This window comes from Notothenia rossii (genome assembly GCF_949606895.1).
Source record: "Notothenia rossii genome assembly, chromosome: 8".
NCBI classification, from domain to species: domain Eukaryota; kingdom Metazoa; phylum Chordata; class Actinopteri; order Perciformes; family Nototheniidae; genus Notothenia; species Notothenia rossii.
Genome location: NC_136906.1, coordinates 77,713,061 through 77,727,604, shown reverse-complemented (window position 1 = coordinate 77,727,604; position 14,544 = coordinate 77,713,061). Strand labels below are relative to the sequence as shown.

At 40.6% G+C, this 14,544-nt stretch overlaps 2 protein-coding genes across 2 annotated transcripts; both read left to right on the top strand.

The window, feature by feature from the left end:
• Positions 1 to 2,806: 2,806 nt before the first annotated feature.
• Positions 2,807 to 13,174, top strand: LOC307016293 (zona pellucida sperm-binding protein 3-like; the record flags this gene model as incomplete). Its single annotated transcript, XM_079645331.1, has 6 exons — positions 2,807 to 2,810; positions 2,874 to 3,051; positions 3,611 to 3,728; positions 11,902 to 11,987; positions 12,478 to 12,584; positions 12,697 to 13,174. 6 exons carry the CDS (start codon positions 2,807 to 2,809, stop codon positions 12,753 to 12,755), a joined length of 552 nt encoding a protein of 183 aa, XP_079501457.1. The 3' UTR covers positions 12,756 to 13,174.
• On the top strand, positions 6,522 to 9,433 carry LOC307014972 (zona pellucida sperm-binding protein 3-like). The gene is made up of 10 exons (XM_079643260.1): positions 6,522 to 6,976; positions 7,051 to 7,166; positions 7,262 to 7,365; positions 7,440 to 7,614; positions 8,026 to 8,143; positions 8,296 to 8,378; positions 8,451 to 8,620; positions 8,756 to 8,911; positions 9,029 to 9,094; positions 9,188 to 9,433. The coding sequence occupies exons 1-10, from the start codon at positions 6,608 to 6,610 to the stop codon at positions 9,376 to 9,378; spliced, it is 1,548 nt and encodes a 515-aa protein (XP_079499386.1). The 5' UTR covers positions 6,522 to 6,607; the 3' UTR covers positions 9,379 to 9,433.
• Positions 13,175 to 14,544: the final 1,370 nt, after the last annotated feature.

Below are 14,544 nucleotides of genomic sequence, written 5' to 3'. Positions count from 1 at the left end.
ACGAACAAGGTCTGGAGGACTGGCCAAAAGGAGGGAGCTCGAGCCAGCCACGCCACGGCCGTAGGACCCAGAGCTTCCCTCCCCTAACCAGAAATCTAACAACGCTACGGGAAACTAAATAAAGCCATGAAAACTAGACTACCAGGTCCTCCAGGATACACGTCATAACACAACAGCAAAGAGGTCTACAGATCAAGAACACTAGAGATCGTCCACAGAGTCTTCCGGCATAAAGATAGGCGACCGATCTTTCTCCTCCAGTCTCTCCTTATAACCCAAACACCTGGGCACATGCGGAGCCAGGGGCAGACCAGGCGCACTTTACCTCAAGGACCAGTGTGTAAGATATAGTGGCATCTAGCAGTGATGTTGCAGATTTGAACGGAAAACCCCTCACCTCTCAATTTCCAGGCATGTTGGAGAACTGGAGTTTTTTTTAAATATATAATTTATGTATCTTTTTAAAGGAATGTCACCCAGTAAAGACAATGTGGTCATTAATTCCTTACGTTGAATTCTCAAATCATACATAAACAGTGTATTTCGCAGGGCAATTTCTTCTTTTTTTTCTAGTACACTACTGGATAAATGGGTCTTTGATTTTCCTGCACAAGTTTAAGACATTGTCAATGGATGTTTTGCTTTTCTTAAATGCGGCCATTTTAATTAGAAAAAAAAACACCCGTCGTAGTTTAATACAAAATGAACATTCATGTGAAATATAGTATTCCTTCTAAGTTAGAGCATTTTTTCAACCAATAAAGAAACACTCAATTACAGTTTCAGAACTCATTACAGAATAAGTGAGTGAGACTGACCGTCGAGCGGCCCGACGAAGCAAGGAGGCAGAGCGTCCAAAGATATAACCCGACGTGGGCATTTATTAAAAGAATGTGCACAAAGTTCACAGCCTCAATCCTGCTGTTCTCCGTGAACACATCTTGCAGCCACAAAGATTTCACACACACTACCAGCCTTCACACAGACAGGGAAAACAGAGCCTAAATACCGATACACTAATTAGCACAAGACACAGGTGAGGGGGGAGGAGACAACACAGGGCACCAGGTGCACACAATCAGCTACAAGATACATGGGGAACAGGGAAGTTGTCAATATACCCCACACAGTACAATGATTATGTCCACGTGAGCTCTAGTAACGGCCAGTGCTTGAATTGGAATAAAAAAGGTGCCAGTACTCTAAATCAGCAACAAGTATTTGGCACAAAGTCATAGTATATCCTATAATGCTGGTGGGTTTGTCTCTTTACTGTATATTTTAGAAAGGCTCACTGTACTTAAACAAAATGACTCAGGGTGCATCTGAGATTAGAGGGGGTGCAGTTGTAAAGTGCTATTTTTATAAGTGGGGAGTGGACCTGACACCCTCTAGTCTAGGGGGGTTCGGGGGTATGCTCCCCCGGGATTTTTTTTTTTTAAATATTGAAGTTAGATGCATCAATCTGGTGCACTTTGAGAGCAAAATGAAGAGATATATGGATACCTCTCAACATCCATAATGAAACAACTGTAAACAGATTTACTTTTTCTTTATGGATATAAAAGAAAGTAAAGCTTGACTCCTACTGGCTGGTTAAATGACTCCTCGTCCCTGAGGCCACTACCAGTTTTTTGTGCCATTTTGCTGGATTTATTTGTCAATAGCGTTGCTGCACAAAGTGATAGCCCTCTAGTTTAAATCTACTACCCAAAAAGAAACATATGGAGATGGGTTACTATTTAAAAAAAATTGCAAATCTATATGGGAACAGTAGGCCGGGTCTCAAATCCTATAGGGGGGTCCGGGGGCATGCTCCCCCGGTAAGATTTTTTTTTAAATGTTGGACTTAAATGCATCAATCTGGTGCATTTTGAGGGGGAAATAAAGAGACTACACCCATATGAAACAAAAATGTATACATTTAAATAATCATAAAATCATAAGTACATGGCCATAACCAATAACATACAATATCCAATATGAAAAAACATTGAAACTTGTTTATTTATTTGTTTTTGGTTCATTTATAGTTGTGAGTGTGTCTGGGCTCCTGAATCGGCCTCTCCTGCTCCTCTTTGAGGCAACAGCAAAGACTAGTTTTAGCTCTCAACAAGTTTATCTTACCTTTTTTCAACTAGTTAACATTTTGTTTGTATTATTCATGCGTATTTTACTAATCACTACCCCCTCAAATGGAAATATGTGTTTACATAAATGGTGACCGAACCGTTTGAGACCCACTGAGATAACTTAAACTAAGTTAACTATCTAAAGACTCAAGAGAGTAATTTACCTCACCAGAGCTGTAGTTACCAGCCTCTCAGTCTGACAGCAAAGGACTCTCCCTCCACCTTGTTGTTGAAACAGCTCCTTATATCCGTTAGCGCAGCTAGCTAGCACCAGATGCTAACAACAATACACGTAACCGGTGCGCGCGCTTTCTCGCTCGCTCGCGCCACACATACACCAACACACACCCTCCCGAGCTTGAATGACACACAGAGACCAATCGAGGGCATTAGTATGATCTGTATGAAAGTGGCAATGTCGGCAGGTCACATCATGTAGACAGCCAGTCACCCTCTGTGAGGCAGAGTCAGACCCACATTTGCGCTGCGTTGCGTTTACAATATATACGTATATTGCCGGCGGCTGAGTACCGGCATTTTACTGAGTACTGGCACCTTGCCGGTACTCAGTAAGAAGTGCCGGTACCACATGGGTAAAAATCAGAAGTGCCGGTACTGCGTACCGGTGACTACCGGCCCAATTCAAGCACTGGTAACGGCGTCTCGTCGTTACAATGAGTATAAGCAGAAACACAAATGTGTTGACTTCAATCACAGTAAGTGATGTTTGTTTAATTCTAGAAGACTGGACAGGAGAGACGCTCACCAGTGTCTTCTACACCGGAGACCTCCTGCACCTGGAGGCCTCCTACAGCGGTCCTGATGCGAGACACAGACGCCTGTTTATCGACAGCTGTGTCGCCGCTCTGTCTCCTGACCCGAGATCAGCCCCCAGATATTACTTTATCGAAAACCATGGGTAAGAGAAGCTCGGAATATATGATACTGATAATTGGCTCTTAAAGGTGACCTATCCTGCAAAATGCACTTTTGTGCGTCTTTTCTACATGAACATGTGTCCCCGGTGTTCCAGGGAACTCACCAAGTGTCAGAAAACACAACCCTCTCTATTTTGCTCCATACCCAAATCTCTTAAAAAGGGGCTGCAATGGATCTGATACAGACTGATCCAGATTTGAACACTTCTATGACATCACAGAAGTGGCGCTACGGCTATTGGGCCAACTCCACCAATCAGGAGGAGACAGCCACGGACATTGCTGTTGGAAAGCGCTGGAGACGCTGTAGTACATATGGCAGGCCTGTAGATGGTGCTGTTCTCACAGAATCAGCCCATGCAAAGACAGTGTTAAATTGAGCGAAATGAGGAATGGCTAAAATGCATGATCTGTTTGGTATTTTGAAAAATAAAAAGTATAAATATGTCTTTTCTATAGGTATGGTCCTACACTATATTATTCAAATATAGCATGATAGGTCCACTTTAAATTGCATTCAAATGTAATTTGTTTCGTCAGGTGCTTCAATGATGCCAAAGAGGAAGGATCAAATGCATTTTTCAATCCCAGAACAAGATCTTCTTCTCTTCAGCTGCAGCTCGCTGCCTTCCTGTTTCCCCAGGACACAAGGAACTCAGTGAGCCACTTCTATAACCTGAATGATTTTGTCATGTTTGGAAATGCTTCGAGGTTGTATAATGACATTTGTTTGGTCTCTCTTATATTAGATCTTTATCAATTGCCAGCTGAAAGCGACCTCTGAGATGCAGACGAGCAGCCCCACCAACAAGGCCTGCAATTATATAAATTCAAGGTGCTTTCATTACTTATTTTGTGAATTGTTGCTCTTTACTTTACTGTAATGTTGCAAAAGGTTTGTCTTTGTATCATTTACAAAGGCTCATGTTAAAAATTCTCTATAAGCTAAAACTGGTTCAAATGTTTGCTATTAATATTTCTTGCTGCTTAAGTAATCAAGTTACTTAATTAAGGAAACATGTATTTTTAATGAGGTCTAACGTTTACTGTAAATATAAGGATAAATACTTTCTAAAATGAAGTGTCCATGCTGTCTCTGTACAGTCAGATCAATGTAACAGTGATGCTTACCTCAGCATTTGGACTGAAACAGTACACGTGTGAGAGGAATGTGCTAAATGTAAGCTTTAAGAATATGTTAGAATGTTTCTGCCCATGGAGTATATGTATACAAATAAATGGCTATTATTTCAACATTGGATTTGGGTGTAAATTCAAAGCGAAAGGAAAACAATGATTAATTCTGTATACTAATCATCAGATGGATAAATGTCGATGGCAGTGATGATGTGTGTCGATGTTGCGACGATACATGCTCCAGCAACTTCCTCACCGGTCATACAAACCTCGGAAGTCTGATCCCTGAAGGTAAACTGTAAATCCTACAGTTTTGTAACTTTCATAATCTGTGATCTGTTTGTGAAAACTGAACAAACTGAATATTATTTGACTCTCACTTTCATTTTTATTCATGTTTCAGATTTAGTGGCACGTGAAACTGTCACTCTGGGCCCTGTGATGGTTTTGCCCTACAAGTAGGCGAAGCACAACAATCCAGACAATAAAGGGTTCAATATGTGTCTATCTCTCACCCTCCCTGACCAAACTTCAGCTCAATACTTATAGCTTAATTCTAGCAAAACGATTATTTTAATGATTGTTGAGTAAGGAATGTTTATACAACATAAACATTAAAGAAACAAGGATGTTTAGTCTTCACTGTTAATACATAACGAGGCTCTAAACAAAGCCACACAACTGGTCTGATGAAACATACAGATTACACTGTATGAACATCACATGTTGATGTCAGCTGTCAGGATATCAGTGTTTGAAAGAGGAAAATAAAATGTGAATTTCTCTTACCTTCAAAAAGCTGATTGAAAATAAGAATGCATGCCAAGCTCGTCTTCATGGCCTTTTCAGTTATGAACTCCCTAATAAATACTAAAGCTGACTCACATTGTACTCCTCCTATTTCCTTCAGTCTTTGTGAGGTTTTGTGGACAGCCTCACTTTATTTATTGTTCTTCACCTCTTGAGCAGGAAGGGGAAATCAAAGTAAGAACAGCCGTTGAAACGTTACAGTTGCACACACTGATGTTTAACTGAATTTCTGAACTGAATCAAACTCATCCACTGGATTAACACCACTAATGTATAAGATTACTCAAACTAACCCTTCTCAAAAAAAATGCTCAGTATTTGCTAGCAATATAAACATTGCTCCCCACAAAGTACATTTATATATAACACTTTTGTATAGTATCATAGTAAGTCCTCTTATAGCGATCCTGTTGTGATATTATCAAGTGAGAAAAGAAGATATATCACTTTCATGATGTATCACCGGATATGTCTGGAAGTGCAGGTCAGGAGAGTCATCAGCAGCAAAGGAGTGGATATATATTATAAGTTAGTGTCCTTTAAACATGTACGCCGGCACAGTCCGATTCAGAAGCTCTCATAAATAATAATAATATTTTTTTAAAGCTTGGGTTGTGTTTTGAGCGCAGCAAAAAAGTGCTATTCACATACAAGACAATACAATGTGTCCAAATATAAAGGACATAATAGGAAAGAGGTTAGGTCAATAACCCATGATAAGAATGGGTTTGCCTGATATGTCAGTGGTTAGAGCTGGCAGCCCATATTCAGCCACCGCTGCCTAGTCAACCAGTTTGAATCCTGAACCAGCCGAACATTTCTGGCATGTCCTCCCCTCTGTCTCCCCCTTTCAACTCTAACATCTCCAATAACGGCCCTCTGGACCGAAACAAACTGAAAAGTATGAACAGAAAAAACAAAATGGATCAATCTAAAATAACATAAAATATGTAGGCAACAGTACAGGGTGAACATCTGAAATGGATCATTAAGAATTTTGAACTTTATATTTCGTAAGTAATTTGATTTTAAGTATTTGGAGGCACTTTCTTTGTTTGAACTGCATGGATTGATTTGTATAATATGTCTTGTGTTTCAAACATAGATCAAATTGTATTTATGTAGCTCAAAATCACAAGTTTTATTTGATTTAGTCTGTACAGATCAACAAAACATGAATGATAGTTTAAAACATAATAAAATGACACCATAGACCACAATAATAATGTGATAGTTCAAATGAAGGATCCAGGGGGATGTCAAAATGCTTCCTGCATGGTTTTCATGAACTGCACCACTGACATGTTATTTAAAATCCAAAGTAACAAGCAATGAAGCAAATATATGCACATTTTAAACATGTGAAAACGCCCTTCACCTCTCTCTCTATCAGCCTCGTGTTTTGAGTTCAGAGTGTGCAGCCAATGAAGCTGATGGGTGTCTGATTGGACGCAGGTGTGCTGCTCTGATGAGGATAATGATCGGCTAGAGTTTAAAAAGCTCCACTGCTCACACTGAACCATAGGCCTACTGTGAGTCAGTCAGGAAGACAGAGGGCAGCTGACCGGGTTCCTGTTATCAGTTTCACTTATGGAGGCCTTTCATTTTCAGGTTATCCTCCTTGTAGGACTCTGTGTTAGCGCCTCTGTTGCTTTCCCGCGCACACAAGATGCTTCGTCTCAGAGCCTTGCGAACACAGGCAGGTCAGAACTCGGGCAGCAGCAGCAGAAGTCTCTGGCTGAGGAACCGCAGCAGGTGAATACCATCAGAGTGACCTGTCATCCAGACTCTTTGGAGATTGTTATCAAAGCCGATATGTTTGCGGTTGGAGCTCCGGTTGATGGTGACGAGATACGCCTTGGAGTAGAGACCAACAACCAGTACTGCAGAGCTACAGCGTCTTCAGCAGATGAGTACAGTATCAGTGTTGGACTTGTGGAGTGCGGCACCAGACACTGGGTAACTTTAAATATATTTCATTTCAAATCTGATTCATTATAGCTTCTAGTTTTAAACACCTCTACTCTCCACAGGTAACTGAGGACTCTCTGATCTACACAAACCTGCTCATATACTCTCCTGAGGCTTCTCCATATGGTGTTGTTCGAATGGAAGAGGCTGTAATTCCAATTGAATGTCATTACGAAAGGTATGTGTCTCTTTTTGTTTTTAAAGCTCACATTGTAAAAACCTTTGAATGATGTCTGTCTTTTTTTTTTTAAATGCATGTTTTCTGTTTCTTAGGAAGTACAGTTTGTCCAGTTCTTCACTCATGCCTACCTGGATCCCCTTCACGTCGACCCAGGCTGCAGTGGAAATGTTGCAGTTTAACTTGAGAATCATGACAAGTGGGTTTTGATCATTTCTCATGTTATGTGTTGTCATGTCTCTATTTGCACTCATTTTTTCTGTCCGTGTGCAGGTGACTGGCAGCACAAAAGAGGCTCTAATGTGTTTCATCTCGGTGAGCCCATCAGCATCGAGGCCTCGGTGAGAATTGGCTATCACATTGGGCTCCGAGTGTTTGTGAGCAGCTGCGTGGCTACACTGAGCCCTGACATGCACTCCAGCCCCAGGCATGCCTTCATTGAAAATGGGTAAGGCTGCAAATTGCTAAATGGCAAAAAGCAAAGTCTTTTTCTGACCCTAGAGGGAGCTGTTTAATGTGTAAGGCTCTTCAAGTGGTTTAATTCAGACGTGAGCAATGCTGACTCGAGTGACAGGTTAATAAAAGATCAGTCCTTTTTAGTGTCGTCTTCAAGTTAGCCGTTAGCTAAGGCTAGCTGCGGTTTGCTTTAATCTTTGGTATTCTAGTTCCTTTCTGTGCCAATATTGGCAAATACACAGGTCAGATTTGTGCAGTTCTGACTCTAAAGAATTACTTCCAGAACTTGTCTATACGACTAGAAATGTTAGTAGTGGAGTTGCATTGTGGGTAATGCAGACTCTGGTTATAGTAGTCAATGAGTGCTAATTTAGTGTGCGGCTTTTGTTTTTCCTCACCATAGGTGCTTTGTTGACTCTCAGCTTCCAGGCTCAAGGTCTCAATTCTTAGCCAGGACACAGGATGACAAGCTCCACATGTCCATTGATGCCTTCAGATTTTATAATGAGGACAGAAGGGAGGTGAGGCTCTATTCTACTATAAGTGTCTTTGGGTCGAGAAAAGCGCTATATAAATCCCCCTTATTATTATTATTATTATTATTATTATTATTATTCAATTGGCTTAAACATGATTGTGTGTGCATGTTTCCCAACACCTGCTTTTCTCATAGCTCTACATCACATGTCACCTGAATGCTGTGCCAATAAATAACACTGATGCACCAAACAAGGCGTGCACTTTTGGGAATGGAAGGCAAGTGAGATCCAGTCTAAGATTACACACAAAAAACAAAGTATTGGTGCTGAGTGTTTTTTAATTGATCAGATGGAGGTCCGCTGATGGTAAGGACTACTTATGTGGGCAATGCAAAAGACCACTTGAAGTTGAGCAAACTCCCAGTAAGCCCAGCAGCCTGAGCAAGTTTAGGCCTCGAGGGTTTGTGAAGCCAGAAGAGCGTGAACCCCTCTGGAGGAGCGGACTGAAGACCAGTACAGGTTGGGAGCATGTAGAAACTTGTATGATTTAATATTTGCTGCAGATGTCGTCATAATGATCAATTTTGGCATAGGTTTTAGACATGATGATGGCTGGGTAACTGAATTAACACGCATTGTGCTGGTTTGTGTTAGGGTGGGAACATCAGGCCAGAGTGGGTCCGATGATGGTCTTGCCAGCCAAGCAGAAAAGCCGGCCCATACCTGCAGAGGGGCTTTCTTCCATTCTTGATCAAACCAGCAGATCTACAATGTATGGCAGCCAGTGGAGGAGTGGAATAAACAGAGTTGGTAAGTCAATACCAGTGGTCAATTATTCTTTGTTCATTTGAAGCCTTTAACAATCTCTAAATGAGATTAAAATGGCCCATAATTAAATATAAATGTTGGCTTGTTTTTCTGTCCAAGATCAGAGGAAAGGACTGCTTCCTGATTCTGCGCAAGATGAAGAAGAAAAAAATGGAACAGACAAAGGTTAGATGTGAAAAGTCTTAACACTTTTTTTTTTTTTTTTAATGGCACTCTGGAATGCATCTTTTACATAACACATTTCTTCTGCGACTACAGATGCTGAGGAAGTTCCTGAACTTCTAGGAAAAACCTCTCCTGTGACCCAACTGCAGTCGAAGGCAGCAGTGCTGAACAGTACCCACACAGCGGTGCTGAACAGTACCCACACAGCGGTGCTCGATGAAGTCCTCCAAACTGCTGTGGTTAATGTGGCTGTGCCCCCACTGTCCAACACCACTGCAACATAATCTGACCCTTCTGAAACAATGGACCCAGAGAGATAATAAATTATTCAAATTTTAATTTGTTTGCTTTTTAATGTTGCAATACACAAGGAAAACTGATGACCTGCTCACAGCTAAAAACAATTAAATGCAAACAAAATTGTTTCCTAAGTAGCCAAAGTATTCCATATAACAGTGTTACGGCCCGCCCCCTACTCCGTGGTAGTGGCTCGTGGGGAGACCCTGCGACATAAAATAAAACACACAACGTCCAGTACATAACAGCAATCATTTGTTTAAATGTACAGCCGTTACTCACACAGGCCAACCGTTAAACGAACAAGGTCTGGAGGACTGGCCAAAAGAAACAAAAAGGAGGGAGCTCGAGCCAGCCACGCCACGGCCGTAGGACCCAGAGCTTCCCTCCCCTAACCAGAAATCTAACAAAACGCTACGGGAAACTAAATGAAGCCACGAAAACTAGACTACCAGGTCCTCCAGGATACACGTCATAACACAACAGCAAAGAGGTCTACAGATCAAGAACAGCAGAGATCGTCCACAGACAGTCTTCCGGCATAAAGATAGGCGACCGATCCTTCTCCTCCAGTCTCTCCTTATAACCCAAACACCTGGGCACATGCGGAGCCAGGGGCAGACCAGGCGCACTTTACCTCAAGGACCAGTGTGTAGGATATAGTGGCATCTAGCAGTGATGTTGCAGATTTGAACGGAAAACCCCTCACCTCTCAATTTCCAGGCATGTTGGAGAACTGGAGTTTTTTTTAAATATATAATTGATGTATCTTTTTAAAGGAATATCACCCAGTAAAGACAATGTGTGCATTAATTCCTTACGTTGAATTCTCAAATCATACATAAACAGTGTATTTCGCAGGGCTATTTTTTTTTTTTTTTAATACACTACTGGATAAATGGGTCTTTGATATTCCTGCACAAGTTTAAGACATTGTCAATGGATGTTTTGCTTTTCTTAAATGCGGCCATTTTAATTAGAAAAAAAAACACCCGTCGTAGTTCAATACAAAATGAACATTCATGTGAAATATAGTATTCCTTATAAGTTAGAGCATTTTTTCAACCAATAAAGAAACACTCAATTACAGTTTCAGAACTCATTACAGAATAAGTGAGTGTGAGACTGACCGTTGAGCGGCCCGACCAAGCAAAGAGGCAGAACGTCCAAAAATATAACCCGACGTGGGCATTTATTAAAATAATGTGCACAAAGTTCACAGCCTCAATCCTGCTGTTCTCCGTGAACACATCCTGCAGCCACAAAGATCTCACACACACTACCAGCCTTCACACAGACAGGGAAAACAGAGCCTAAATACCGATACACTAATTAGCACAAGACACAGGTGAGGGGGGAGGAGACAACACAGGGCACCAGGTGCACACAATCAGCTACAACATACATGGGGAACAGGGAAGTTGTCGTCAATATACCCCACACAGTACAATGATTATGTCCATGTGAGCTCTCGTAACGGCGTCTCGTCGTTACAGTGAGTATAAGCAGAAACACAAATGTGTTGACTTCAATCACAGTAAGTGATGCTTGTGTTTAATTGTAGAGGACTGGACAGGAGAGACGCTCACCAGTGTCTTCTACACCGGAGACCTCCTGCACCTCGAGGCCTCTTACAGCGGTCCTGATGCGGGACACAGACGCCTGTTTATCGACAGCTGTGTCGCCGCTCTGTCTCCTGACCCGAGATCAGCCCCCAGATATTACTTTATCGAAAACCATGGGTAAGAGAAGCTCAGAATATATGATACTGATAATTGGCTCTTAAAGGTGACCTATCCTGCAAAATGCACTTTGGTACGTCTTTTCTACATGAATATGTGTCCCCGGTGTTCCAGGGAACTCACCAAGTGTCAGAAAACACATCCCTCTCTATTTTCCTCCATACCCAAATCTCTTCAAAAGGGGCTGCAACGGATCTGATACAGACTGATCCAGATTTGAACACTTCTATGACGTCACAGAAGTGGCGCTATGGCTATTGGGCCAACTCCACCAATCAGGAGGAGACAGCCACGGACATTGCTGTTGGAAGGCGCTGGAGACGCTGTAGTACATATGGCAGGCCTGTAGATGGTGCTGTTCTCACAGAATCAGCCCATGCAAAGACAGTGTTAAATTGAGCGAAATGACGAATGGCTAAAATGCATGATCAGTTTGGTATTTTGAAAAATAAAAAGTATAAATATGTCTTTTATATAGGTATTGTCCTACACTATATTATTAAAATATAGCATGATAGGTCCACTTTAAATTGCATTCAAATGTAATTTGTTTCGTCAGGTGCTTCAATGATGCCAAAGAGGAAGGATCAAATGCACTTTTCAATCCCAGAACAAGATCTTCTTCTCTTCAGCTGCAGCTCGCTGCCTTCCTGTTTCCCCGGGACACAAGGAACTCAGTGAGCCACTTCTATAACCTGAATGATTTTGTCATGTTTGGAAATGCTTCGAGGTTGTATAATGACATTTGTTTGGTCTCTCTTATATTAGATCTTTATCACTTGCCAGCTGAAAGCGACCTCTGAAATGCAGACGAGCAGCCCCACCAACAAGGCCTGCAATTATATAAATTCAAGGTGCTTTCATTACTAATTTTGTGAATTGTTGCTCTTTACTTTACTGTAATGTTGCAAAAGGTTTGTCTTTGTATCATTTACAAAGGCTCATGTTAAAAATTCTCTATAAGCTAAAACTGGTTCAAATGTTTGCTATTAATATTTCTTGCTGCTTAAGTAATCAAGTTACTTAATTAAGGAAACATGTATTTTTAATGAGGTCTAACGTTTACTGTAAATATAAGGATAAATACTTTCTAAAATGAAGTGTCCATGCTGTCTCTGTACAGCCAGATCAATGTAACAGTGATGCTTACCTCAGCATTTGGACTGAAACAGTACACGTGTGAGAGGAATGTGCTAAATGTAAGCTTTAAGAATGTTTTAGAATGTTGACTCTGCCCATGGAGTATATGTATACAAATAAATGGCTATTATTTCAACATTGGATTTGGGTGTAAACTCAAAGCGAAAGGAAAACAATGATTTAATTCTGTATTCTAATCATCAGATGGATAAATGTCGATGGCAGTGATGATGTGTGTCGATGTTGCGACGATACATGCTTCAGCAACTTCCTCACCGGTCATACAAACCTCGGAAGTCTGATCCCTGAAGGTAAACTGTAAATCCTACCGTTTTGTAACTTTCATAATCTGTGATCTGTTTGTGAAAACTGAACCAACTAAATATTATTTGACTCTCACTTTCATTTTTATTCATGTTTCAGATTTAGTGGCACGTGAAACTGTCACTCTGGGCCCTGTGATGGTTTTGCCCTACAAGTAGGCGAAGCACAACAATCCAGACAATAAAGGGTTCAATATGTGTCTATCTCTCTCCCTCCCTGACCAAACTTCAGCTCAATACTTATAGCTTAATACTAGCAAAACGATTATTTTAATGATTGTTGAGTAAGGAATGTTTATACAACATAAACATTAAAGAAACAAGGATGTTTAGTCTTCACTGTTAATACATAACGAGGCTCTAAACAAAGCCACACAACTGGTCTGATGAAACATCCCTACAGATTACACTGTATGAACATCACATGTTGTCAGCTGTCAGGATATCAGTGTTTGAAAGAGGAAAATAAAAAGTGAATTTCTCTTACCTTCAAAAAGCTGATTGAAAATAAGAATGCATGCCAAGCTCGTCTTCATGGCCTTTTCAGTTATGAACTCACTAATAAATACTAAAGCTGACTCACATTGTACTCCTCCTATTTCCTTCAGTCTTTGTGAGGTTTTGTGGACAGCCTCACTTTATTTATTGTTCTTCACCTCTTGAGCAGGAAGGGGAAATCAAAGTAAGAACAGCCGTTGAAACGTTACAGTTGCACACACTGATGTTTAACTGAATTTCTGAACTGAATCAGACTCATCCACTGGATTAACACCACTAATGTATAAGATTACTCAAACAAACCCTTCTCAAAAAAAAATGCTCAGTATTTGCTAACAATATAAACATTGCTCCCCACAAAGTACTTTATAAATAACACTTTTGTATAGTATCATAGTAAGTCCTCTTATAGCGATCCTGTTGTGATATTACCAAGTGAGAAAAGAAGATATATCACTTTCATGATGTATCACCGGATATGTCTGGAAGTGCAGGTCAGGAGAGTCATCAGCAGCAAAGGGGTGGATATATATTATAAGTTAGTGTCCTGTAAACATGTACGCCGGCACAGTCCGATTCAGAAGCTCTCATAAATAATATATTTTTAAAGTTGGGTTGTGTTTTGAGCGCAGCAAAAAAGTGCTATTCACATACAAGACAATACAATGTGTCCAAATATAAAGGACATAATAGGAAAGAGGTTAGGTCAATAACCCATGATAAGAATGGGTTTGCCTGATATGTCAGTGGTTAGAGCTGGCAGCCCATATTCAGCCACCGCTGCCTAGTCAACCAGTTTGAATCCTGAACCAGCCGAACATTTCTGGCATGTCCTCCCCTCTGTCTCCCCCTTTCAACTCTAACATCTCCAATAACGCCCATCTGGACCGAAACAAACTGAAAAGTATGAACAGAAAAAACAAAATGGATCAATCTAAAATAACAAAATATGTAGGCAACAGTACAGGGTGAACATCTGAAATGGATCATTAAGAATTTGGAACTTTATATTTCGTAAGTAATTTGATTTTAAGTATTTGGAGGCACTTTCTTTGTTTGAACTGCATGGATTGATTTGTATATGATATGTCTTGTGTTTCAAACATATAGATCAAATTGTATTTATGTAGCTCAAAATCACAAGTTTTATTTGATTTAGTCTGTACAGATCAACAAAACATGAATGATAGTTTAAAACATAATAAAATGACACCATAGACCACAATAATAATGTGATAGTACAAATGAAGGATCCAGGGGGATGTCAAAATGCTTCCTGATTGGTTTTCATGAACTGCAACACTAACATGTTATTTAAAATCCAAAGTAACAAGCAATGAAGCAAATATATGCATATTTTAAACATGTGAAAACGCCCTTCGCCTCTCTCTCTATCAGCCTCGTGTTTTGAGTTCAGAGTGTGCAGCCAATGAAGCTGATGGGTGTCTGA

Coding starts and splice junctions, on each gene's coding strand:
- LOC307014972 (XM_079643260.1), top strand. CDS start 6,608: ATGGAGGCCTTTCATTTTCAGGTTATCCTCCTTGTAGGACTCTGTGTT. Junction 6,977..7,050: donor AGTGCGGCACCAGACACTGG/GTAACTTTAAAT, acceptor TACTCTCCACAG/GTAACTGAGGACTCTCTGAT. Junction 7,167..7,261: donor ATTGAATGTCATTACGAAAG/GTATGTGTCTCT, acceptor TCTGTTTCTTAG/GAAGTACAGTTTGTCCAGTT.